We start from the raw sequence: 25,652 nt of genomic DNA, 5'->3' as shown, positions 1-25,652 counted from the left end.
AATGTAAAGCATAAAGATGAAAACGTAAGAAAATTAGTTTGTTGTCATTAATCTGACTCTTTGCTGACACATGACTCATCAAACTTTTTCCATTTTAAATGAATCCTTAGAATTGAGAACATCACTGTTATACCTTCTTCTGTGCTGCATTAACAACAACAGCCTTCTTTTTCATTCAATCTGAATCAAACAGTGCTGTACACTACGCTGTGAAGTGCACAGACTTTGGTGAGCCTCCTGAAAACATGTTGGTTGATGGGGAGCAGACTTCCACTGAGCACAAACATGATCAAACTTGTTAGCGAGGATCAAACTGAGATGCGGCCGTCCCGCTGATAACAGATTCACCTCTGCATCTCTAAACACTCCCAGCTGCTCACGCAGGAAGAAAAAAGAAAAAAAACACTGCAGCTTTTCACAACTTGTTTGTTTTGACTTTGACGGATGGAGGAGCAGTGGAATTACCTGCTGAACTCTTCAGGTTCCCCCTGTAAGTACTGTGAACATTATAGTAAAAGTGATTCATTGTAGTAACACTTGGGCTCGTCCTGCATCCAGCAAACTCCATGTTCTTTGGTCAATGCCCCCGAGCAATGCACATGCGATCCAAACCCTCAACACTTTTGGAAGGAGGCTGCAGCTCATTACAATTATTTTCCTTTTTGGACTGTCAGAGATTTGCTGTCCGCTTCACTGTGTCATGCTCCCACCCCCTCCTTATCTGCTTCTCTTTCCACCCGTGGTAATTGTGGATGGCTGAAGGCCAGTAAAAGTCCGGAGTAAGTGATTGGAGGGGGGGCCGCCGGAGAAGGAAGACAGAAACAGAGGAGAGAGAGAGAGAGAGAGAGAGAGAGAGAGAGAGAGAGAGCTCCTGGAAAAAGGTAGGCTTTCATTCAGCAGAGGAACACGTGCACGTCTCCACAAATTTAGTTTCTGTAAACTCAGGGCTGAGAACAGTATTGATCACTGGCTCTCAATGAAAGGATTATCAGGAATTCACACAAGGGCTCGGACACTGACTGGTAACTGTTTGCTGGATTTTTTGTGTGGCAGCGTGCTGTATTTATGAAGTTTAGAGATGCTGATTTGCATTTTGTAGTTGATGTTTATTTATAAAGTTACATTTGTCTTATTTTTTAAACTCTCGGACATCTAACTTTTGGCTGTTTGTGAATGTTCACCTGTTGGGCCGGATTCAATTTATTTTCCAGTCTCTTGGTTGTTATGATGTGGTAACACCGTCCAGATTAGCAACGGATCTACTGTGTCAACGTTCTCTCCAGTGTCCTGCACTCTGTGCGGAGTTTTGCAGATTCTGCTGCACATTGAAGACATTAAGTGCAAGTTATCAGTCCCTTGTTTGTGCTAATGTCATGCAAAGAATGCATGGAATCATCTTTTTCTGGCCATTTCTCTTGTTGCAAATGGATTTTTTCTTGCACATTGTTTGAATCTGTGTGAGAATATTGCATAATGCCCCACTGTGTTGCATTTTCCTCATTCAGATTTTAAAGGTGTGGAAATTGCACGCATGTAAAGAGCAATAAACATTTTGACAATATTAAGTGGACATGTTGACTAAAAAGCAATAACATGTCTAAGCGCCAGTGTTTTACGAGACATTATTTAACAGGTTTCTATGGAATACTGGTGGGGCTTGGCTTTCCCTTGTTGGATGAAGAATTTGGCAGCAACATATCCCACTGATCTTGGCAACCGCAGTTCATGCTGAACAGCAGTTGTTGTTTCTGGACTGGAACAACTTCCTTTTGCCAAATTTACTACAGATAACTATGACTTCAGCCTTTCAAATGGAGTTACAAGCTATTACATGAACTGCCGGCAAAAAACAAATATACTTTGTCAATGTGTCTTCTCTCCGAGCTTAGTGAGAACTTGTTAAGCACATAGATCTGTGGCCTGGCTCTGTGTTTGAATACTGTATGATGACTCAGAGTCATTCACCCTGCACAGGTGAAATTTTATCTGGTGAAATGTGAGAAATGATTTGTTTGGCAGCTTCCTGAAAACAATATCCATCTGGACCTACAGCTATAAGTCTCATAAATCTAGAGTATTAAAACAGACAACAAGACCAGAGTAACTATTATTTTCTCAATAAGTTTTGGAAGCCGAATATTCAACATACCAACGCTACAGTTCTTCGATTCCATCATCGAAACCTGGAACTATAAAGTGTCTGAGCTGCTCCAATAAAACCAGAGATCACTGGGTTCTGCTGCGAACCTGCAACGCACATGCACCTGTTATTTCTGCTACACCGTGCATCCATTCCAACTCCGAGCATCGCGGCCCAACACGTGTAATGTTGCGTTTTGATTCCTGGAAGAAAGGCGGCTTCCCTTCATCGCGACTACATGTGTTTGGTCACCGTCCACGGCCGGAATTTCACCATCTGAAGGTGTAAATGAACGCCATGTGGCTCGGGCCTAGGTGTAGAGACACTCGGTTTGGGGAAAGTCAGTGGAGGGGAAAAGTCACAGTGGTTGCACGGACGCTGCCATGAGGGGGTTTTCCAGCAGCCGCCTCCAGCTCTTCCAGGGAAGGAAAAATTCTGAAGAAGCAGCTTAACGCCCCCTTCGGCTGTGTTACTCCGATCGATGCTGAGGTTGCACCGTGGAAAAAGTCTGTCACATGAGAGAGTGTGACCCCTCGTTGGCTCCATAGGAATCAAGCGGGATTCCAAAGGTTACATCCTGGCTGCTGTTTTGTTGACCTTCATATATCACAATTAGAAACAGCAGTGAAGAAGGTGTATGGTCAGTTCCTTCCTATCAGATTCCTTCCACGAGTCCTGTTTTCTTACACTGGATGCAGCCATAGACTGTATGCAGCATATCTGGTCCTCATTTGCAACTGCTTCCTTTTAGGATGTCAGCAGTTTCTTTTCTCACACGTGCTGGAAAATACCGTAAAAGATAAGCAGCAACAGAAACTTCTCACAATCAACATGCAGCTCTCAAGCTGCAAATGTAAATATGAGTATTTTCTGGTTCCTTCAAATTCATTTTCCTCTCTCACTCCATGTATTAACATGCATAAACATAACCATCATTATACTCAGCTCTCATGCTACATGTTTTGTAAGTAGCATGCTGTTGTTTTTCGTGTCTGGCATTTTTATATGAACTGTTTTTAAAGAATAAACTTAATTTTATCATGTGTTGGACATACCTTGGCGGTGATTCATTAAAATCTGAGTGGTATTTTGTTTTTGGGCCTATATGACATTTAATTCAGCGCTGGATAAGATTGTTCTCATCATAGACTGTATATAAAGAGGAAGGACATGTCTCCACTATCTTGCAATTTAAAAAACTTTGGCTAAAATATCATGGGTGTGGGTGGAGCCTCATCTGCACAGTTGTGATTGTGGTTTGGAGCCTTGATCACAGTCAGTCACAGCTGTCAATCAAGCAAACATCAGTGTGATAAGAACTACCGAAAATGACAGAAACCTTCTTTTAGACAAATTTAATTGATGTTCGATCCACTAATATGGAGGATGTAGGGTTTATAAACTATATTGCATCCAGCCAACAGGAGGCAATCAAGAGGATTTGGCTTCACTTTTCAGGGGCAGTCACGTTGTTCATCTTTATACAGTCCATGGTTCTCACCATAAAAGGAAAGAATTTGTTCCAATGGCTTGATGTGAGCCTCCTGAGTCCTTGGCTGCTTTGATTACATGCTAACATGCTCATTATTTAGCAGGTACAATGTATCAAATCATGCATTCAATGGATGGATCCAGGTTTTGACCTCATTAATGTGCAATATGAAAAGTTTGGGTGTCACCTAAGTAATTTGGGTACATTTGACACAACATGGATATCTGTACCAACTGTCACAGCAGCATAATATATAATAGATGATGAGATATACATCAGTTTGGCTTGTAGATGAAGAAGGCCTTTGATGGAGAAGAGAGGTTTTGGATCAAACTGTTTCAGCTGCAACATTTTGAAAAAAAACACTGCAGGTGAATTTTCCGACTGATCCTGATGCCAGATCACAATATTTTTGAACGAGCTATGTTGGGTGAACGTGTTGACCTGATTAAATCCTAATATATCACCTAGCACAGAGGTTATATTGGGATATCAACGCCTTATCTTTGTTTGGAATCTCTGGAGTTTGGGCGAGGCTCCTCAGCAGTCAGCAGTCCTCCATTCAGTGAGGATGTTGTTGTGCAGGTGTGGCGTGGGGAGCCTCCGGGCTGAGGGCAGGAAAATCATTATGGATTGAGTCACAAGCCAGGATGTTAAAGCAGAGCTGGCACTGTGGGTCAATGTGGAAAAAAACTGCGGTGAACCAAAAGAGATGAATCATTTGAACATATTGATCAGCTGATAAATGTTCAAACACGCCACAAAACATTTTGCCAGGTTGTAAAAATAACCGTACTTCCTTACGAAACGACACACCAGGTGACATAACTACTCTTAGTGCTCCAGCAGCATGTGACAGTAACTGGTTAAAATGACTTCAGGAAGGAAGGTATTACACTTAGTTTTAATCCACGAGGGAGGAAAAGTGTAGGAGTGAAGCTTTTCTGGTTGGGTGTGTTGGATTCAAGGCCAAGGGCGGGCAGCGAGAGGCAAATGGCAGCGCATGTGAGGAAACAGCTGATAATCCCACAGGAAACAGTGAACACTGGTTGTGGTCAGAGGTTCAGCGACTTGTTTATTTAGCGCTGCTGGCAGTGCCATGCGAGCGTGCGGTAGATGAGGCTTGAAAGGAAAAAGCTTAGGTGTACTGAGGCGGTGGAGACTGTTGCATGTGGCCAGATGGGGAAGATAGAGAGCGCCGCATGGAGGATGGAGGCCGAGCTCTGAGTATAACTTAGTGGTTAGGAAGTGAATTATGGACTTATGTGCAGCACTGTCTGTGGCCGCAGTGGGAGGTGGGAAGCGAAAGTAACTCTGGAAAAAGCAAACATGGGCTGATGGGATTTGCACTTGGGAGCCGCAGTGACATTCAATCATGTTCGGCGTAGGTGGCTAATGAGTAGCGCTGCCTCTTTAAGGGCCTCAGCACAGCGTGGTGCCTTGTATGTTTCCTTTTTTGGTTTACACAGTAAGAAAGACAATATGTATCACGTTTATAACCTACTGGTGCTGACTTTTGACACAATATTATTCCATTATATGTTAAGCGGCTGATGCCTAGACCCCAGACAAGTGTCAACAGTGAGGTCCCCGCAAATCAACAAACAGCATTTAACTTGGAATTTAATGCTGCTCTAATTAGAATTTTCATGTATAAAGTTAAACACATGACTATGGTCTGTGAATATGAGCTATACAAATGAACCTTGATTGGTTGGTTTGTTGATTGATTGATTAGCTTTTAGCTTATTGTTCCAGTTGCAGATCAAAAAAGTTAGTGATTGAACCTACAGTACAACATAAGAGCCACATATTTTTATCAGGCAAAACAAAAACTGAATATTGGACTTAACATTTGCAAAGTGAACAGTAATATGATATCATGTTGTCTATAATACTATATATAATATTCCAGCTTTTATGTGCACACTCATCTGTGCTAATGCCTGTCCTGGACATAATTGGACCTCGGTAAAATGTACAGCATAGTTGATGAAAAGTTTTTCTTTCCGTCGTGAAACCGGAAATCCCAAAGGATCAAAATGAAATGCATCAACCAGGATATGAACGGCGGAGTCACAAAACCTAAACTGACATTCAAATTCATCTTGAAAATGTTTGAAAACAAGTGTGAATGTGTGCATGCTTCATACTCTGCTTAAGTCATATTCATTCAAAGTTCACCTTCATCTAACAGTCAGGTTGACATTTGGTGCATCGTCCAGAAACATGACTCTGATGCACAAATGCAGCTAAATCGCATGTGTGTACACAATGCTTGAATCATTCAATGTTTGATTTAGCTCATATGAAAGAGAGGCTGGAGACATAACCAACACCCTTGTCATACAACTCAAAGCATCACTTATTCCTTTTAATTACTTATGTGCCAAAAAGCAGATAGTGGGGTAGTTTTGTTTGTGAAGGTTTTGACCACACGGAGCTTAAGTAAATGGCATCCAAATCTCTTTATAATGAAAGAAAGCAATAGTCTGAGACAGAAATATCTCAGAGACCACATGTCACAGAATGCCTGCATTGTCCTTGTCTTTTTCCCTGCAATACAAAGCATGTGTTTCCTTGTCCCTGTAGGTGCACACTTGGAACTTGGCTCTGCTGCATAATGGGTTACAAAGCGACCTCCATGCATTGTGTCTTAAGATGCCTGTGCTTCATGCTTCTCCATTTGTTTAGTGCAGCTCAAGATGAAGACATAAGAAGTAAGAACACTTCTGTCTTCATTTTTCTCACACGTTGTCATGCTTATTGTCCATACATTAAAACCTGCCAGATGCATACAACTGGCAAGGGTGATTTAATGTACTGTAAATGCATTTTATTTTAAATATTACACCAAACGATTGTGATCTATTGAAACGTTATTATTATACGCTACTAACTGTTTATATTTCATGTCTGCTTCAGGTTGTAGGACCGCACCGTGTGATTTGGTCTTTATTCTTGACGGCTCGTGGAGTGTTGAAGATGTCAATTTTGAAATAGTGAAGGGATGGCTTGTCAATATCACGTCGAGCTTCAACATCGGACAGAAGTTCACCCAGGTCGGCGTGGTCCAGTACAGCGACGACCCCGTTTTAGAAATACCTCTCGGGAAGTACTCATCCACCAAAGACCTCATCAAAGCGATGGAGAACATTGAGTACATGGGGGGAAACACGAGGACAGGCACGGCCATTCAGTTCGCCACAGATAGATTGTTTGGCTTCTCCGAGCGCAGCCCGCTAGGCATTTCCAGAATCGCTGTCGTCCTCACAGATGGGAAGTCTCAGGATGAGGTTGTGAAAGCAGCGGAGGTAGCAAGGAAAAAAGGAGTAATTCTGTTTGCAATCGGTGTCGGGTCAGAGACAGAAGAGACCGAGTTGAGGGACATTGCAAACAAACCATTTTCAACTTATGTCTTTTCTGTGGAGGACTACAAAGCTATTTCCAGGATCATACAGGTCATACGACAGAAGCTGTGTGAGGGTAAGCAGCTGCTCATCAGTGTGCGCAGCTAAAAGTGTTTTTCCAGCACAAATATTATGATATAAATATCCCTTTCCTGGCAGCATCAGTGTCAGCTCATCAGCTATTTTTGTCACTGTTTATTTCCTTTGCAGAAACCGTTTGCCAAGCAAGAATCCCCGTAGATTCACGCGATGAGAAAGGTTTTGATATTCTCTTACATCTAAATTTGGACAAAAAAGCAAAGAAGACACAAGGAACATTTTCCGGCACCAAGGCCTATGAAGTGACGCCTCGCATTGACTTGAGTGAAGCTACACGGTAAACACCTTGCCTCTATACTTTCTTGATTATCATTAGTGTGGCACAGTCAAAGTTGTCTAACTTTTAATTCGGTCAACCAGGAACCTTTTCCCTGACGGCCTGCCTCCGTCGTATGTTATCGTGGCCACACTGAGGTACAAAGGATCTGTGACAGCTGAGGAGTGGGACGTGTGGAGGATACAGAAGATTGACGGGACGCCGCAGATGGCGGTGACTCTAAATGGCTTCGACCGCACCGTCATGTTCACCTCAACCAGTCAGGCACAGAGCGGAACGCAGACGGTCAGATTCTCCCAACAGACAGCACGGGTAAAGCAACGCTTTGAAAGAATCTTAAAGGGGACAGCTTATCCATCTAATTACACAGGCTGCAAAATCACATGTATAATGTGGCTCATGTATTTGGAGAAATTTGTAGTGAGAAGTTTGAAAGATGTGGGTGTTCACCAGAGCGGAGGGGTCAAGCCATTGACTTTATATAAAGATGGAAGACGTGTCTCAACTTCCTCCCATTGTACAAAAATGAAGCCAAAATATGTTGTGGGTGCTGCCAGCTTGCACTTAATACATTTTAGGGGCCAAATCTAATATTAGTACCAGGTACTAGCCACATGGTAGATTGATTACTCACATCTGTATGCAAGCTGCTGCTGGCCACTGCGAGGAACACGTTTATACAGTGTGGGTCAAAGGAAGATACGTTGCTCAGATGCATTATAGGAAATATAGGATCCAAAGTGTCTGGATCTTAACTCTTCAGTTCATGTTCTTGCCCTTTAATAACTAACACATCATGTTGGATTTTATTCAGAAACTTTCACACCCTTTTCCTTCGAATTTTTCTCTGTTTTACTGTTCAACGTCTTTGTCAGAACAATTCCAGGATGTGTCACTGTGTTAATCATAACTATTTTCTATTTCTTTCCAATGACCAAAAAAAGGTGTTTGATGAGAAATGGCACCAGCTGCGGCTGCTGGTCACTGAGGAGGATGTGACTCTATATGTTGACGACCTGGAAATAGAGACTCTGCCCTTGGAGACCCCTGTTGGCATCTTCATCAATGGAAAAACCCAAGTTGGGAAATATTACAGAAAGGAAACAACGGTTCCAGTGAGTTCGTCATTATCAACAGCCTCATTTTTTATAAAATAGTCTATAAAGTTGTTTGGTTCAGAATTAAATCGTCAGTACATTATCTTGACAGAGGGAACATTTTGAGTTGTTGGGGAAACTTCACACTGATAAATGTTACAGCATCGCACAGCTGGGTTTATTGGTGACTCCTGGGAGACATGGTTAACTCCTTGGACAGTAAATTCTTGGCATAAATTAGCCTTTTCCCCCGAAAGCTCTTATTAATCGTTGTTTTACTTGTCTCCGGTGGAATCATTTCCACCAAACTTGCTATGTTTGCTATAAATCATTATTGTGCTGTGGAATTTCTCCAAATATCTGCATGATACAGCTTTTTAATACAATGATACATAAGAGATCTTTTATTTTGAAACTATAGCACAAATTGACAGTTTAAAAATACCTCGAGACACATATGTGAACACTTAGTTTGACAATGTTTGGGCCAATCGTGTTCATAATGATGGTGGATGAAATAGAATCCACAGAATAAATTAAATTCAAGAAATACTGCCATTTTTAAACTGAAACCCTTCATTCGTCAAGCAGTGGATTATAATATAAGCTAAAAATAAACATGATTTAATCGGAAACAGCTCTGAGTTCCATGAGAAATATTTGGAGAAGGACTGTTCAGAAGAACCCTTTGTTTAAGAAGGAAGGAATGAAGGAAGGAAGGAAGGAAGGAAGGAAGGAAGGAAGGAAGGAAGGAAGGAGGAATATAATTCACTCACGACGTTTACATCTCACGTATCAGCCAGTATGTTGACACATCAATATGAAGTGAATGTCCCGGGCCACTCTTATTAGGATCGTGAAGTTATAAGGAATATAACCAAGTGGTTGTTCTTATATAAGACAAGCTTGCAAGCTTGTAACTGGAAGCAGATCTTTGTAACTGGACCCTAAAAAATTACAACATGATCAAACCACAATGCAATTTTTAGTGTGACCCAACAGACTAAACCAAACATTCTTATGTTTAAAACTAAGTACAATCCCCTATTAATGAAATGTAAACCACACTGCACTTGTGTTTTCATGGGGCTGGAATTAATATAAATCACATGTAATGATCGTCTCCCCCCTCGCATAGTAACAGAAGTTAAAACAGCCGATGCACTGGAGCCATTTTACCACCAACATCAACAAAATACCAAATAATGGAAGAATGGTGTAACGTTTCTGCAGAACACGTCCAAACACCGGAGGAGGTCTGGCAACTCGACGCTGCCCAAAACACAATGAGGGCCCTAATCTTTACTTTAACAGTTACACAAGAGCAGTTTCAATTCAATGGAAGCAAAGCACTGATAAAAACTGGGCTTGTTTGTTATAAAAATACCCCTACATTGTGTTTTTTTCCCCCAGCAGATTGTGGTTGTGTTTTTAACAGGAAGTATTTCTCCTTTTCTTCAGTTTGAAATTCAGAAACTTCGCATCTACTGTGACCCTGAGCAGAATAATCGAGAGACTGCATGTGAAATACCTGGAGTCGTGAGTACCAACAATCTGCTTGGTTGTTTTGTGACAATGACTTCTTCTCACCTACTTCACGCCTCAATCCACCTACATCTGTTTCTGCTCTGAAACACACCGCGCTGTTTTTCAGCCAGTGGTTTTATTATCATTTACCTCCACGCACTGGCATGGCATGAAATGAAGCTTTCCTGTTCCATATTTCACAAGTACAGTGTTGCATTATTGTGCATGTGAAAGTGTAAACTCAGCATCCATATTTTCAGTCACATCTGTTTATGCATATAATAATGTGTTGGAGGAGGACGTGTGGCTCGGCTTCAAACATACTATACTCAGTGGAGTTTTCTGCACCGTCTCCTGGCACCGAGTGTGTTGTCGTGAATCAGTGGCCCATTGTGCTGGCTTGGAAATCGCTATATCCGCACAACCAGAGCCAAATGACTGTTTGTAATGTGAAGAGGCTAGATACAAATATCAAAAGAGACAAGATGAGAAGCCTAAAAATTCTTGGCAAGCATTTGCAATGAAATCTCCAAACGCGGAGGCTCGGATGCCTCTCGGGGCAAAATCTCACACCAATCGATTTAAAAACAAAAAGATATTTATGGTTCATATTCAACAACAAGATCATTTTCAACACATTCCTCCATTATCTGTACGGCTCGTAATATAAGGGTTGCAGGGGGAGCTGAGCCAATCCCAGCTGTCATTGGGTGTCAGGTGGGGTGCACCCTGAACAGGTTGGATGTGGTTTGAAATATTAAACACAACAAGACATATTATGACATTTTAGAAAATTGCAATATGCATTTTTTCTATCATTTATCAATCCAGAAAATAGTAATGAAAAATAATATATATTTTTTGCCTTGCTTGTTGATTACAGTGCTCCAACAGTCCTGATTACACTGAACCTACTGAAGAACCTTGTGTTTGTGCTCCCGGACCCCCTGGACCTCCAGGAATGAAGGTCAGCTGATCTCTTTCTGTCTTTTGTCATGCACTCACTTGGATATCAGACTTGTAGAGTTTGTTCAGCGCTCCATGCCGTTCAGACCGATGGTTAAATATTTACTTTAGACAGCGGTGGTGTGTTTAGATAAAGTGACAACAAAATAACTGAAACTTTAGCAGCGCCTGTTTGTGTATACATGCAGGAGAGACAAAGAGACTAAATGGCTTCTGTTTGGAAGGGAGCGAAAAAACTTTGGTTTTATTAGAGCTTAGAAAATATGTGCTGAGCTCCCAAGTGATGTCTTAAATCCTGCTCATGTGATGAGGTTGCACTTTACATCTGATTACAGCCTGTAAACACAAATGTCCCTCATGCCAGGAACAGGGCAGGAGGTTTTAAACTCTTTCATCTTTTAGATACACAGTTACCTGTTGAAAACGTTCAGTTTTACAAATCCCTGATGCACCAAACAGCTTCTTTTCTCCACTTGAGGCAAATTGAGGCTTGTCGCGGTGAGTGAGTCACAGTTAGTCTTGTAAGATCCTCTTGTACTGTACTGTTTGCTGAAAACAAACCAGACCACTGCCTAGGATAAACACTGGTTAGAATGGAAACTTACCAGACGAGGAATAAACCCCATGTCTCTATTGATCACAGGGTATTAACCAAATAAAAGCAGCCCTGGTCTTCACACAAAGACGTCAGAGAGATTTTTATCTTAGCCATCATGCGCTTTGTGAGGAAAACTTACATGGTTTCCAGCATGTTTTGCGTTTATTAGGTCACCGATGTGTCTACTCGTACATGTACAAGTAGATCAAATGTTGCAGCCATTGCTGGTTCACAGATGTTCCTTACAACCCCACACAGGGCTCAACAGCATCATACATTATAGATAGATTAAATCAACTCAAGGCATGAGAAAGCTCATTGTTACCAGAGATGTTTTAAACTGATTCATTCATGATGTAATTATGCAGTGTCTGGTCTAAACCTGCCTGTTTGGGGTGTTCTGTTCTCCCGTCCTCTGTTAATGCTCCAGAGCTACTTCAGAATCATTCCATGTCATTATGAGTCCTCCTTAGTTCTACCATATACTGTCACTTTTTATTTTTGTTGACGTTTTTATAAACAATCTATGGTGCAGAGTGAAGTTAGAAAACTTTGTGTTCATCCTACCTGGTTTATCTGCAATGATGATTTTACCATCAATGTTTTTCCGTAAAATTAATCTGAATTTGTGGTTTATATATAAGTTTGAATGATTTACAAAAGTTGTGTCTTTGATTTGAAGACATCTTTCTAAAGAGATGATAGAGTGATTCTATGAATAATTTTGTCATGATGGAAGGCAGCACACATGATGATGTTGATGTCTTTGTCTTATTCTGCTCTATTGAAATAAAAAAAGAAGATGAAAATGATCTGGAGACAATTTTCGACCTGCAGTTAGAACCAGTTAGCCACCACAGTTGTAATTTATCTGTAGAAGAAGAAATGTTCAACTTGGTCCACAGACTGAAGGCACTGTCCCGTCCCCACTGACTGCTACAGAGAGCTAGTTGCCTGTTTATTCCATTTCTATCAATATCAAACGTTTCACGTGTCCAAACTGCACTAAACTCTGCTCTGCACTTCCTCTGGTAATTTACAATACACGTGCCAAGTGTGAAGTTGATAAGATGAACGGTTTGCAAGATATGTTTTCCATATACAGACAGCCAGACGTTTGTGGAATCAGTAAGTAGATGGGATTAAGTTGCCTTGTTGCCTCTCTGTACAGGGAGAAAATGGAGGCAGTGGTAAACCTGGTCAGCCTGGAGCTGCTGGTGCTGATGGTAAGCCTGTGAGTACTAAATAGTTCAATATCCACACATACAACTGCCAACAACACTGTCACAGCAGCATGTGAGGAAATGCCAAACTCATCTGAGTTAATGTACCCATTAGGTCATGACAATTTCTGCTTGTTAATTCTGTGTGGTCAGGACTGCATCACAATCTTTAAACACACTGCTAAATAAGTGGACTAAATATACTTGTTTTTCCACTGGGTAAATGTATGATTTGAGCAAAAGTGACAACACAGTGGTGATTTTGTGCATGAAACCCAAACAGAAGTGAACCACATGCTCTATACGTGATCAAAAACTCCAAAAAGTAATTGGCCCCGTAGCCAGGAGCCACACAGACAACATATACAGAGCTGAAGGGATCTAAATGTTTAAGTGTGTGTTTCTACTGTCCTGTTTTGTTTGAATTTTAGGGCATTCCTGGCAGCAGAGGGAATCCAGGGCTGCCAGGTCCAACAGGAGTAGAGGTGAAGAAAATCACAGATTCTACCTTAATATTCAATTCAGCATCAAGAATGAAAAACTTAAAGCTGCTTTCTTTTGTTGCCTCTGCCAGGGGCTACGAGGGTCACACGGGTACAAAGGGGAGCAAGGGAGGCCCGGTGCTTTGGTAGGAAGGTCACAATGGGTTTCATTGCGATGCTGCAACACTAATGTGTGACTAAAAACTAATACAAGTGTGTACTTTCAGGGTGAGAGGGGCGTGCCGGGATTATCGGGATCGTCCGGGAAGCCTGGAGAGAAGGTGGAGATATGTGTTACCCAAACATGCCGCCTACGTTTCTACTTCATAATCCTGTAATGTGTCACGATTGCTCAGCTTTAGAAGCTTTCTTTCTCACAATATGATGTTTAAATGAGGCCTGAGGCAAACAGCTGCTGTATTCACTGACCAAAGTGGCAAAAAAACACTAAATTGTCCAAGTTAATCCTCTTTCTTTGTGTTATCAAATGTAGGATTAACAGGAAACCCCTGCTAGATACATCACCGTGAAGTATTGAAACACTGCTGCATCAATCACTCTGAAAACCATATGTTATTAATATAAAGCCAGATCTCTTGGGAGCTGCTTTACTGTGGGACAGGAGCGCTTTGCAGAGAGAGCATGAGGGCCTTCAGAGACTTTTGAAATGTGTTGATATTTCCTGGCTTTTGTTCTGCACGTTGACTTTGTCAAATCAAACAGAGATTATTTCTTTGCTCTTCATAAGGAAACTCACCCGCACCTAATTACACATACCCATAAATATCAGTCCCCAAACTATGCCTGATTGTTTTCATCAAATCCATCAATTGTTCTCTTTGAAATCAACGGAAATTTTTGTAAAACATCTTAACCCACGATGTTAAAGAAAGGGGGAAAAAAAATCCTGGATCTGCCCCCGTATCCGGGTCTGGACCAATATTTTATGGTTCCTTCCCAGACCCACACCACACTCTTCTAACAAGTTTCATGATGTTCCTTGGAATAGATTTTGCGAAATCCGGTTTACAGACAAACCAACCAACAAACGGGCAAGGGTGGAAACCCAACGTCCTTGGTGGAGATAATCAAGACAACATGAGATACCAGAAAGCCTGAAGGAACTGATCAGGCCTCCACAGAGAGGATGTTTGTCCCTTAGTGGAGGCCATCAGTTATGACATCTGTGAAATGAAATGAGACAAACCTTGCTGTAGTGCACATCTACTCCAATATGTTTCTTACATTCTTAAAGAGAAGACACGTGTACAAAATATGATTTGGCCTCCTTTTAGCAGAATGTGAGCGAGCTCAACCTTTCTCACGTTTGTTGCTACCGAGAGAAGTTAGACCAGATTCAAACCCAGATTCGGTTTCTTTGTACATTACAACTTACATGGGGTTGAAATGCTGTACTCCACAGATCAGGGTGCAGGTCACTTTTAAAAACAACATAAGACACACAGTGACCAGTGGCTTCAAGGACCCTGACAAGATGTTTTGTTTTAGATGTTTTATTTCTGGAATTGTGTGATATTCAGGACCAACATTGTCATACATTATCTCAGTGTGTTACTTATGGATGAAATTATAGTGAAAATAAATTCCCCTCAAGGACCCTTAAGTGTCCCCGGTCCCCACTTTGAGGACCCCTGGTCCATGCGACTGAATTCCCCTCCTGTCTTGGCCAAGAGGTGTTTGCATCCAGGAAAGCTGAAGAGCCTCCTTGCAGCAGCAGGGAGCCTCTTCTCTTTGAGTTATAGAGGGACTCCTCATCTTGTAGAGTGGAAGATTTTCTTCTTGGATGCAAAATCACAAACTTACAAACTACTACACCAAATCATTCCCACATTGTAAGACCACCAAAGGGTGTAGTCTAATTTTCCTGGCCTTGGATGTAGAGAATGGAAACATGAGCTGTGCTCTAAGTTAAGTCAGAAGACCATAATTCAAGAACACGAGAGGAAGAGAGACTTTGAGCCACTTCTGTCTTCATGGCCACAGACGTGCATTACCCTTTGGAGGAACATCTTAAAGATAACAAAGTCCATATCCAGTCTTCTGTTGATCTTTGTAGTTCATTAACACTGTCATGCATTCCTGGGGAGAGAGTAAGCCTCTTAGTGAAAGCTCCTCATTATCAAATCTGCCTGCTGCAGGGTTTCCTGTTCACCTGATCTGTAAACTCACCCACCACCGCTTACCTTACTCCTGCCAGAATCTATCCAAGTTTTATGATCCATGTGGATGCACCCTAGCATTTGCAACACAGGCCAACACAATAGTAAAACTCAGAAATAAAGCACTAAAACGACCAGTTGGTTTCCATGAACCTCTGGTTCATTTGTTCTACACTCACTAACAGAACCGTTGTGATGGACGCAGCTGGAGAGATGTTTGATAGACGTTGTGATACCACTGGAGAATTCTTTCATGTTGACTGCATTCAGCTTAAAGTAAAAGAAAGACTCATTGACTTCAATGTATTTTTATACACAAAAAGGTTTTTTAAATCAGGCCAAAAATATCATCCACAAAAGTCCCTGAGCCAGACAATGTGGTTTTACACCGAACAGAGATTTGATTCTTCATGAGCTGAGGATCATACTTTTGAATGCTGGGATGCAAAAGTGGAAAAATCAAAGGCTTTGTCCTTTTTATTCTGACAATGTGAAATAGATTCACATCATATGTAGAGGCTGCATTGAACAGATACTCACATCCAGTTTCAGGTCAGGCAGTGACCCTTTTAAAATGCCAGGATGATGCAGGGGAGAACGAGTCACTCAAGTTTCACTCCAAGAAATGATTGAATTCATTGTCGCTGCTGACTCCTGTTTAACACTGACTTCATATCTGTGACCATGTAGAATATACAGTAGATCTATGTGTGTTCTTGTCTTACACTGTATAACTTCCTGATCGGGCTGAAGATGAGTCGTTTAATATATAGTAGAAACTGGATGATGCAGTCAAACAAGTGGAAGATTCATTACAAGCCAGCTCGGATCTTAAAATGTAACTATTTTAGATTACATCTAAAGATGATTCAAATCTTTTGACTTTTCTCAGGGCTCTATAGGATCTCAAGGTACCGCAGGGTTACCAGGAAAAAGTGGTCTATTGGTAAGAGCACAGATATTCACCAAAAACCAGTTTGTCACTGAGTTGACTGAGGAATATAACTTCATCTTGGGTTGCTTGATATTTCCAGGGAGAAAAGGGAAGTATGGGACCTCCTGGGCCGCCTGGTCATCGAGGAGAACCTGTATGTATGAAGCACTTCAGAACCATATCCAGATCTCTTGTGTCTTATTGTTCTGTGAAAAACAATTTTCTCTGATTTCAGGGCCGACCTGGGAGAGATGGAAAGAATGGATTTCCAGGAGGTCCTGGTCAAAAGGTCTGTTTGTTTTGACACTTAAGGAGAATATTAGAGATCTGGCTGAGTGTGCACGATCTTAAGAGCCTTTACTGTTCCCCACAGTTGCGCTGTCGATGTTTGGCAACCATGGGAATGGAGTCATAACAGTGCTGGTGTCCCCTTTTTTTTCCCCCCCAATCCCCAAGAGACAATTTTAGTAAAGATCAAAGATGTTCTTCATGTTTTAGATAAATGTCTTTTCTAATTAATCCAACATGATACGTAAAATGCATTAGAAAATGGTTCGTATGCATTTAATTAAAAGCTCATGGTTTTTTTTTTTCCGATGTGTTAATAAGGGAGAAGTCGGGGCCACTGGCATTCCTGGAGCTGATGGAAGAATGGGCCATCCTGTGAGTTGTAAACACATACATTAGTCAGTGTAAATGTTTAGTATTTTAGAGTTTGCTCCAGCTGTGTGTATTGCCTTACATTTTCACTTGGACTCGATGATTTTGATGTAAAGTGTGATGCAAATGGTGCATGAATGAAACATGAAATGGACTGTCACGCTATGTTAACGTTTAAACTTTGCAGCAAAGCATTTTGCCAACAAGAGAAGGGGGAAACTTGATGTGTGTGTGTGTGATACTTTTACATTACGGTTCATACACTTCTACACAGAAAAAAGGCTCTAAGTAAATCGTAGCTGACATAAAAAAATAATGAATAAAATAGATGCATAACGTGTTTGAACCGCAGCAGGACTGCAGTGTGTTAACATAGTGTCAGCAGTGCAGAGAACACCCCTGACAGCCAGTAAATTAAGGGTATTTCCCCTGTAGTTCATCCCAGGATAACCCTGTTATGTAACAGCCGGGCTCAGGCTATAATCTGAAGCAGCGACTCATTGGGGGAACGCTCTGGTGCTCTGGCAAATCTGTTTTAGGAAGAAAGTGTTTTTCAACCGGGCAGCCACCCCACTGATCAGGATCTTAAGCGTGGTCCAAAAGTTTGAGATGGGTCTACAAGAGGATGAGTCAGTTGCTCCACACGGCTGTAAGCCATATTTCCCCCACTAGAACAATAGAGTTAGCTACGTCTCCAAGGAGACAGGATGAGTGCTGTGCTTCCTCCTGGTAAAACACGATGCGGCTCAGTGTGGGCCCCAATATAGGGATGTTTTTTTTACCTATAAGTTAAGTGCAAGTGTGTGGGTGGCTTGATCTGTATCTCCGCTTCCCTGCCTGCCTTTAATCCATTCACCATGCACATATGTTACTCAATCGTTTGTGTGAGGCAACAACCACACATCTGAGAACATTTATCTCAGAAGAAAACAACTATGACAAAAAAAAACTAAAGAGGCTGCATGTGTTGAACCGAATAAACTTTAAACGTATTAAACTGTTTATTTTAAAATCTGTTTCTGCTGTCATTCTCTTTCCCAGGAACAGTTTAAACTGCAACTGCATCGTGTCTCTTTGCATTCATCAGCAAATAAAACACTTGCAACTTATATTGTTCATCTCAGGATCGAACAGTTTGACATGCAGATTCAATTTTGGACAAAACTTTTCGTGCACAGGCTGATGCAATTTAGATCAAGAAGTTACATGAAATACGATTGTATTTAAAGGCTTTACATTTACAAAATACGATTTCATTTTTCCATTTACTCGATGATATATTAATCGAGGTAATCTTCATGACTGACACCTGAGACTGACTCATGATTAGTCATCGATGTCATTGTGCGATATTTTTGGCTTAAATTCTGGAAAGTGGGAGAAAGTCAATGCTGCAAAGCTATTGCAGAAGATGATGCTATGGATACTGGAGCATGTTTAAAATATGGAGAATTCACTTAAGACTTGATTCTAATTCCATGTCATTTTTTGAGATAAACAGACGACATATAATCTGTTCCCTTGGTTCCAGGGTTTACCTGGAATACCAGGAACTTCAGGCCTGGATGGTCATCAGGTAACAATGTCCCGACAGATGTGCTCTTTAATTTAGCTTATTCTTTGTGATAAAGTTTGACTGATAAGATTTCACCGATATCATTATATTTGACTGATTCGAGTCTCATTTAAGGGGGAGACTGGTTTGCCCGGACCAAGGGGCCTTAAAGGATCGTCTGGACCTCCTGTAAGTTCACAGTTGTTGTACAAAACAAAATGTATATTTAACCTCGAAAAAACGATAAAAGATTTCGTCACTCTCCTGCAGGGTGAGATGGGTTTACCTGGTGCACCTGGTTTAAAAGGACCAACTGGATCCAAGGTAAACCTTTATTCTTATCAGAAAATTCACCTTAAGTCTGCTGCTGTCAGAATGAAGCTGTCAGAGTTAGTAACTGGATTACACCCACGCAACAGACATCAAGCTTTAGCACGGTCTTTACAGAGGATAAACTCTGCACTACATATAATGACAATTGATCCCTCTCTGTATCCCTGAGGCCGTGAGAGCACTGGCTCAAACTGTGAGTCAGAAAAGTAAACACTGCAGCTCAATCTACAAGAGCAATGTCGTAATTAAAGCCGACTCTAACCACAGTGTAGAACATTTAACTAAGTACGGGTGATGTATTGATGTCGATTTCATCCAGCCTATATAAAACACACTGCAGTGCATAAGGTCATAGAAACGGTTAAAGCCTTCTTGAAGAAAAAAAAAAACGTTCTTCGAAAGCTGCTTGTGTCAGCAGCGTGACATGACATGTTTCGTTTGGTGACTGTTTCTCTAAAATAAACTGAGCGCGAAGTAACGACCTCTTGGCGTCACAGGCATGTGCTAAATTCAGCGGTGATCCGGTCGTGCTGCTTTCGTCAGTGGAACTTCAGTGGAAATGTAAGCAGTCTGGGCTTGTCTGGTCTGGCCGCCCTGACTCCTCATCACGTTTCATTAGCTGATGTTGCCTGTAACGAGCCAGTGTGTATTGGTGAATGGCACACATGTTAAAAAGCAGACTTCAGACTGAAGCTATTTTTGTTCAACTGAAAAATAAATTTGACGAGACACAATTTAATGTCATGCTGCAATCGTGCAATATGCCAAAACTTCATGAAATCATGCATGTATTAAAAAAGTAATTATTATAAGACAGTGAAAATGAAAATAATAGCTGCTCAACAGTCAGTGAAATTATACGGATACTTTTACATTGTGACTTTTCTATAACCTTGTTTTATTTCTTTATCAAGGGGCATAAGGGTGGAAGTGGAAATCCAGGTTTACAAGGAACACCAGGGCCTGTGGTATGTTTCTGTTTAAATAATCCAATATTAACAGGGAGCTGTATTTTTTACTTAAAGTACTGTCAACTGTATTAAATCAATAACATTTTGACATAACGTAGTTCAGTAATAGATAGATAAATGAACTGTGTTCTTGTTTTTGATGATTGGTCTTTATTTACATGCTTTTAAAGGGGAGTGCAGGAGAACCAGGAGCAGCGGGTCAGCCGGGGCACCCGGGCATGCCAGGCCTGAAGGGAAGCACGGTGGGGTTTTCTGTTTAAACCAACATTCTTTCCCCCTTTAATCTAAAAAAGCATTATTTAGAATAATAATTTATTATTATGAAAATTCATAATTAAATGTTCACGACATCTGGTCAAAACAGATTATTTATAGTATGTCCATTGGAATTTAGTCACAAATATTAGTTTTTCAGAGTTGTTGTAATGTCCCATCTTCTATATTAGCGACTGATTTACATTACAGTCACTTCTTTAGGCAAGTAATTTTTCTAAGCAATCTCACGGGCACATTTTATTTTGGACATGTATACAAAATATACTTAAATAAACCTGATACATGAGAAATTGTCTCTGTTATGTAAAGTAAGTTCGACACTTTTTCTATGAATCCTTTGTTGCTTGTATTTTTCTCCTGCTGCAAAACATCAATGAAATTATAAACCATGTTTTTATGTTCACCAGGGACAAAGAGGAAATACAGGTGACCGAGGAGTGATGGTAAGACTCCAGACATCCAATCAAACAAGCAGATTGTGCCTTCATGTTATCGACCTCTCTGATGCTAATCTAGAATCTAACAACAGCTCATCAACCTTTCAAAATGTCTGAAGAAACCATTACTGGTCTGCCAAAATCCCAGTGGAACTTTAAATCAGATCATTTTTGTAAGCATGTATTTAAGGCTCTCTACTGCTCGGGTAAAAGTGAAGGAAATATTGTCTTTGATCCGTTTAATATGGAAATCAATATATTCTAGTGGAAATATAGCTTCATTTATCACATATTTCACATTGGTTTGGAAAACAATCATATAGTAGCTGTATTTTGTCTTACAGAGGTATAACTGGATGTTTGACTTCCATCATGTTTTTATCCAGTATGCTCCATCTGATCAATTTCATGTTATGTGAAGAAAATGAGTGCAATTATATTTATGTAATCAAATCTAATGGGTGTTAATGTACCACAGTTAAACCACATTAACACCTGTGAATATAACCAATGATTATGTTCTGAATGGATGGATGTGTATCTACATCACTGCAGTATAAACCTTATAGACTAGTGTGGTGTTGTCATGGTGATCTAATGATTTTTGTCACCAGGGATTGAAAGGACAAATAGGAGGACAGGGTCGACCAGGGAATGAGGTGAGTTTATTTTGGATCAGCTTTCTTGTACGATAACAAATTATTTAGCCTTTCTTTAATGATGTGACGTTTCTTGTGTTTAGATTCAGAAATTAGAAATGTAAACATTATTATCTAATAGTACTGAGTGAAATGAATGATGTAAATGGCCATGAACAATATATTAATATACAATAAAGTCATTACCTCCAGCAATGATATCACCTGTAGCTGTTTTCCTACAAACTGATTTCAATGGACTCTTGAACACGTTGATCATTGGCCAGGGAAGTCATGGTTTTTTTAAGAGTTTTGAGGGTCCACAGTGCCACCATGTGGCCATTTACAAACCAGTTCTCCTGAGCCATGAAGTTTGACTTCCTGTTTGGTCCAGTGCATGTCTTATCTATCTGAAAAGGTCACACTCTATTTCTGTGGCTTATTTGTAGATTTTCTTCTACTTTAAATGCAAACCTGTTTTTATCACTGGTAAAGATTGTATCTTGTCTCCACCAGGTTTATCACATATTGGAATTGGATAATTTGTGTTTGATGCTCCATACTCTCATTTACTCTGCTGCCACGGTCATAGAGAAATAATTTATTTCATGTAACTTCCCATCATTCTTGAACACACTGTGCAACGGTAAACTAATTTATGACACGGTCCCATATCCAAGTGATTCTGCTGATATCTGATGCTATTGTAGTTTAAAGGTGGAGGTACAGCAACATGATGACTTTACCTGCTCATAGCAGACATAATTCAGACTCAGTACAAAGTTTACAATTTCCATTATTTCAACATTATCCTACAATCCCAATTAATGTCTGTGACTGTGCATTTTGATAAAGATCTAAATGCAGGTTTTGCAATCTTGTTACAGTCTTTTCCTGCATTTTTCCACTGTTTTCATTGACTTTTCCCTCGACTTAATGACTTTGATTGACAGGGCTCCGCTGGTCCCATGGGACTGAAAGGAGAGGTAAGTCTGATATATTAATTACTTTTCCTCCAGCCAGTCTGAATTATCATTTGTGTTGTTTAACCCTGGGCTTGTATTTTTGCCAGAAAGGGACATCAGGGGATCCGGGGCAGAGAGGTCAGGAAGGTCAAGGGGGACGGCCTGGACAGTTGGGTCAGTCAGGCCCATCTGGCCCCCGAGGGCTGCAGGGGGACACTGGTCCACCTGGTCTACCTGGACCTGAAGGAAGATCTGTATGTGTGATTCACATCATGTAACACGTTGATAATGTCTTTATCATGATTAATCATGTCTGAGATTAATGACATCGATGAACTGTAGTTTACTGGAGATTCATATGATCCATTACTTTATCACAGGCAAGCGAGTTGTCGGACAACCACATTCGGCAAATTTGCAGAAACATTCTCCAGAGTGAGTAGATAGATCCAAACAAATGTCGTATCCCTGTGTCTTGACCACACACATCTGAAATTTTCTCTTTGTCAATTGTAGCTGAGCTGCCTTTATTGTTGCTGAGCAACCAGCAGAGTAGCTGCACCCGATGTCAAAGCCGGCCTGGATCTGCGGGTCCTCCAGGTCCAGCTGGGCCCCAGGGACTCAGGGGTCCTTCTGGACTCGGCGGCTCCAGGGGGCAGCCAGGCCACCCTGGTCGGCCGGGACGTCCTGGTATTAACGGACTCAAAGGTAAAAGAAAGCATTCAGACAACATTGAAATTATTTTGCAGGATGCTCGAACAAGGACACTTGTGTTTGCAGGAGAATCAGGTTTCAAGGGTGAGAAGGGGAGTCCGGGTCGAACCATGATGGGAGACCAAGGGCCACCGGGACCTCTAGGTAAATAATGTTACTAATCATTCAATTCATCATTCATTATTTTCTGAGACCATATGGAAGTTAAATTGATGAGGTGCTTGTGTCTCCACAGGTCCAATGGGTCCCCAGGGGTACAGTAAACCAGGTCCTCCAGGTAACCCTGGACCCCCTGGTCTGAACGGAGCAGAGGGTCAAACTGGTAACCCTGGCAAACCCGGTCCGCATGGGGTGTGTGATCCATCCATGTGCTACAGTAGCATGATGAGGCGGGATCCTTACAATAAAGGACCAATCTATTGACGTCACAACTGCAGGCACCAGTTTCAAGTTGATGTGGAACTAACGGTCATTCTCAGGAAGATCTCATCTTTACAGTTTATCTCTGTCATGGAAACAGAACGGACCTCTTGTCTGTCACGTGATCTCAAACAACACAACCAGATCCTGTCATATTTTCATCATTCTATTGGTGCTTTGTATCATTGTTCCGACATCTAAGAGCATGCTTTTTTAATAGAGAATCAATAATTGGCTCCAGTTAACACCTCTCATATGATCACCATGGTTTCCATGTCTGGGTGTCCCTCAGGGCAGTATGGCTGGTACATTTTCTCATATTGCCCCCTGGTGTTGCTTCGTTGCATGACGCTGTCTACATTTTCACAATGGGTGCTGTATGTTACATAAAAAAAAACAAAAAAAACAAAAAACAAAGACGTCTATAATCTCTTAGTTCCATGTTCGGTGATTTCACCCTATCAGACAATGTTTCAGCACTAGACTGTGAGTTTGATTTCCTGTGGTTGCTGATGAGCTGCTGTAAGCTTGTGTTCCTGAAGCATCCAGTTTAACTGTTAATACGTAACTCTCAATGAAAACAGAAGCTAATACTGCGTATCATCTGAGATAAATGAATACTTCTGTTTATGATAAGTTCCTCCATGTGTCATTTAATTCCAGTTAAGAAGTGAGATGTTAAAAGATTCACCATCTAAGAACATGCTGACATTTTAATTTGAAGTTTTGTGTCACGTATGTTCCTGAGGCGTACCTTTCATTACTGTAGCAAGTATTTTATTGTTATTTATAAGAGAGTCATGACTGTGTATTTCAGCAGTGACGTGTCCTGAGTAACTTTTGTAATTTTATTGTGTGTTAAGTTGACTTTTGTATGAATCTTTCTTTTTTTTCTTTTTTCTAACTAGAATTAAAAAATATCCCACTGACTTGTGAACCTGGATAGTCCTCAGCTGTGCGCTTCAAGTTTCAGTTCTATTTCAGGTCATGTTGTAAATGTCATCATCTAAGATGGATGGATGGATGGATGGATGGATGGATGGATGGATGGATGGATCGATGGATCGATGGATGGATGGCTAGACAATACTGCTGGATATACAATATGTCTACTCAGATACTCTACCATTACTGACAATAATCCATCAATTCATTTTCCTACCATTATGCTACAAAGTGTTTATTCTAATCAATGCTGCAAATACCCTTATCTTTCTGATGTTCTCCATTACAAGTGGCATCTATTGCACTTCTGTCCATCCTGGGAGAGGGATCCCTCACATGTGGCTCTCTCTGAGATTTCTACGTTCTCTTTACCCTGTTAAAAGTTTTTTGTTTGTAGTTTTTCCTTGTTGAGGGTTAAGGGCAGAGAATGTAAAGCCCTAGGAGACAAATTGTGATTTGTGAATATGGGCTATACAAATAAAATTTGATTGAATTTGATTGATAGATAGATGAATAGATGGATAGATGGATGGATAGGTCGGTGGATAGATTGATAGATGGATAGATGGGTGGATAGATGGATAGATGGATAGATAGATGAATAGATAGATAGATAGATGGATGGATAGGTGGGTGGTTAGATGGATAGATGGATAGGTGGATAGGTGGATATATATACCTTCTCCAGTAGAAACACTGACCTTGTCATGACCAGTAAAACCTCATGGGGACCAAAGCTTGGACCTAATGAGGGTGATGAGTAGACACAGATTTATATCTGACCCCTCAACAGACCGTAGAGACCCCTGGGGTAGGGTCAGGGTAAACAGACAGGGCAGGGGGTCAGGACGGAGAGACTAAACAAATCAATGGGTTCAGAAGGTTTTTTGTTTGGCTGTCCACAATGAATGGAAATCGATGCAGACACCCAGTAAGGAAAGCCATGAGCGAGACTTCCGAAATACCAATTTAACTGTTATCAGTTTGTCCACTAGGTGTCGCTGTGTGGTAATCCACAGCAGCGTGTCCAGGAGTAACTTGAGTGGGAGCTTCCTTTTTTCCTCCATGTTGGACAGCAGCCAGCCATCACATGGAAACCTCTAACTATTAATGTGTCTGATTATTCCAGCATATACTTATGCTTAAACTTAAACTTAAAGCTCCTCAGGGGATGGAGCTTTCTGCGTAAAGGTTGTGGCTTTAATGAACTTTTCTGTAGGCCACTCACGTTTTTCCTCTTTGGGGAACTAAACTCATAAACGATGAAGATGGTTTTGGAACATGCTCTCGGTCTGTGGTTCCTAAGAGTGAAT

General features: G+C 41.0%; 1 protein-coding gene across 4 annotated transcripts; it reads left to right on the top strand.

Moving 5' to 3' along the window:
• Positions 1 to 833: 833 nt before the first annotated feature.
• col21a1 (collagen, type XXI, alpha 1) lies at positions 834 to 24,337 on the top strand. Of its 4 annotated transcripts, XM_034609587.1 has the most exons (30): positions 1,008 to 1,022; positions 2,892 to 2,993; positions 6,225 to 6,352; positions 6,558 to 7,118; positions 7,253 to 7,418; positions 7,502 to 7,730; positions 8,363 to 8,533; positions 9,977 to 10,054; positions 10,926 to 11,009; positions 12,778 to 12,840; positions 13,261 to 13,314; positions 13,404 to 13,457; positions 13,539 to 13,592; positions 16,384 to 16,437; positions 16,526 to 16,579; positions 16,661 to 16,714; positions 17,035 to 17,088; positions 18,617 to 18,661; positions 18,776 to 18,829; positions 18,911 to 18,964; positions 19,888 to 19,941; positions 20,115 to 20,186; positions 20,628 to 20,663; positions 21,272 to 21,316; positions 22,249 to 22,281; positions 22,368 to 22,514; positions 22,641 to 22,695; positions 22,777 to 22,968; positions 23,041 to 23,118; positions 23,210 to 24,337. In XM_034609587.1, coding segments are annotated over exons 2-30 (2,913 nt in total). In that variant the 5' UTR covers positions 1,008 to 1,022; positions 2,892 to 2,991; the 3' UTR covers positions 23,398 to 24,337. The 4 variants fall into 4 exon arrangements, with proteins under 4 accessions (XP_034465480.1, XP_034465479.1, XP_034465481.1 ...); XM_034609589.1 differs by lacking the exons at positions 1,008 to 1,022; positions 2,892 to 2,993 and adding an exon at positions 834 to 881; XM_034609588.1 differs by lacking the exon at positions 2,892 to 2,993 and having other exon boundaries at positions 887 to 1,022.
• Positions 24,338 to 25,652: the final 1,315 nt, after the last annotated feature.

Source organism: Hippoglossus hippoglossus, chromosome 15, assembly GCF_009819705.1.
Source record: "Hippoglossus hippoglossus isolate fHipHip1 chromosome 15, fHipHip1.pri, whole genome shotgun sequence".
Taxonomy (NCBI): domain Eukaryota; kingdom Metazoa; phylum Chordata; class Actinopteri; order Pleuronectiformes; family Pleuronectidae; genus Hippoglossus; species Hippoglossus hippoglossus.
This window is presented reverse-complemented; position numbering and strand designations above follow the sequence as displayed.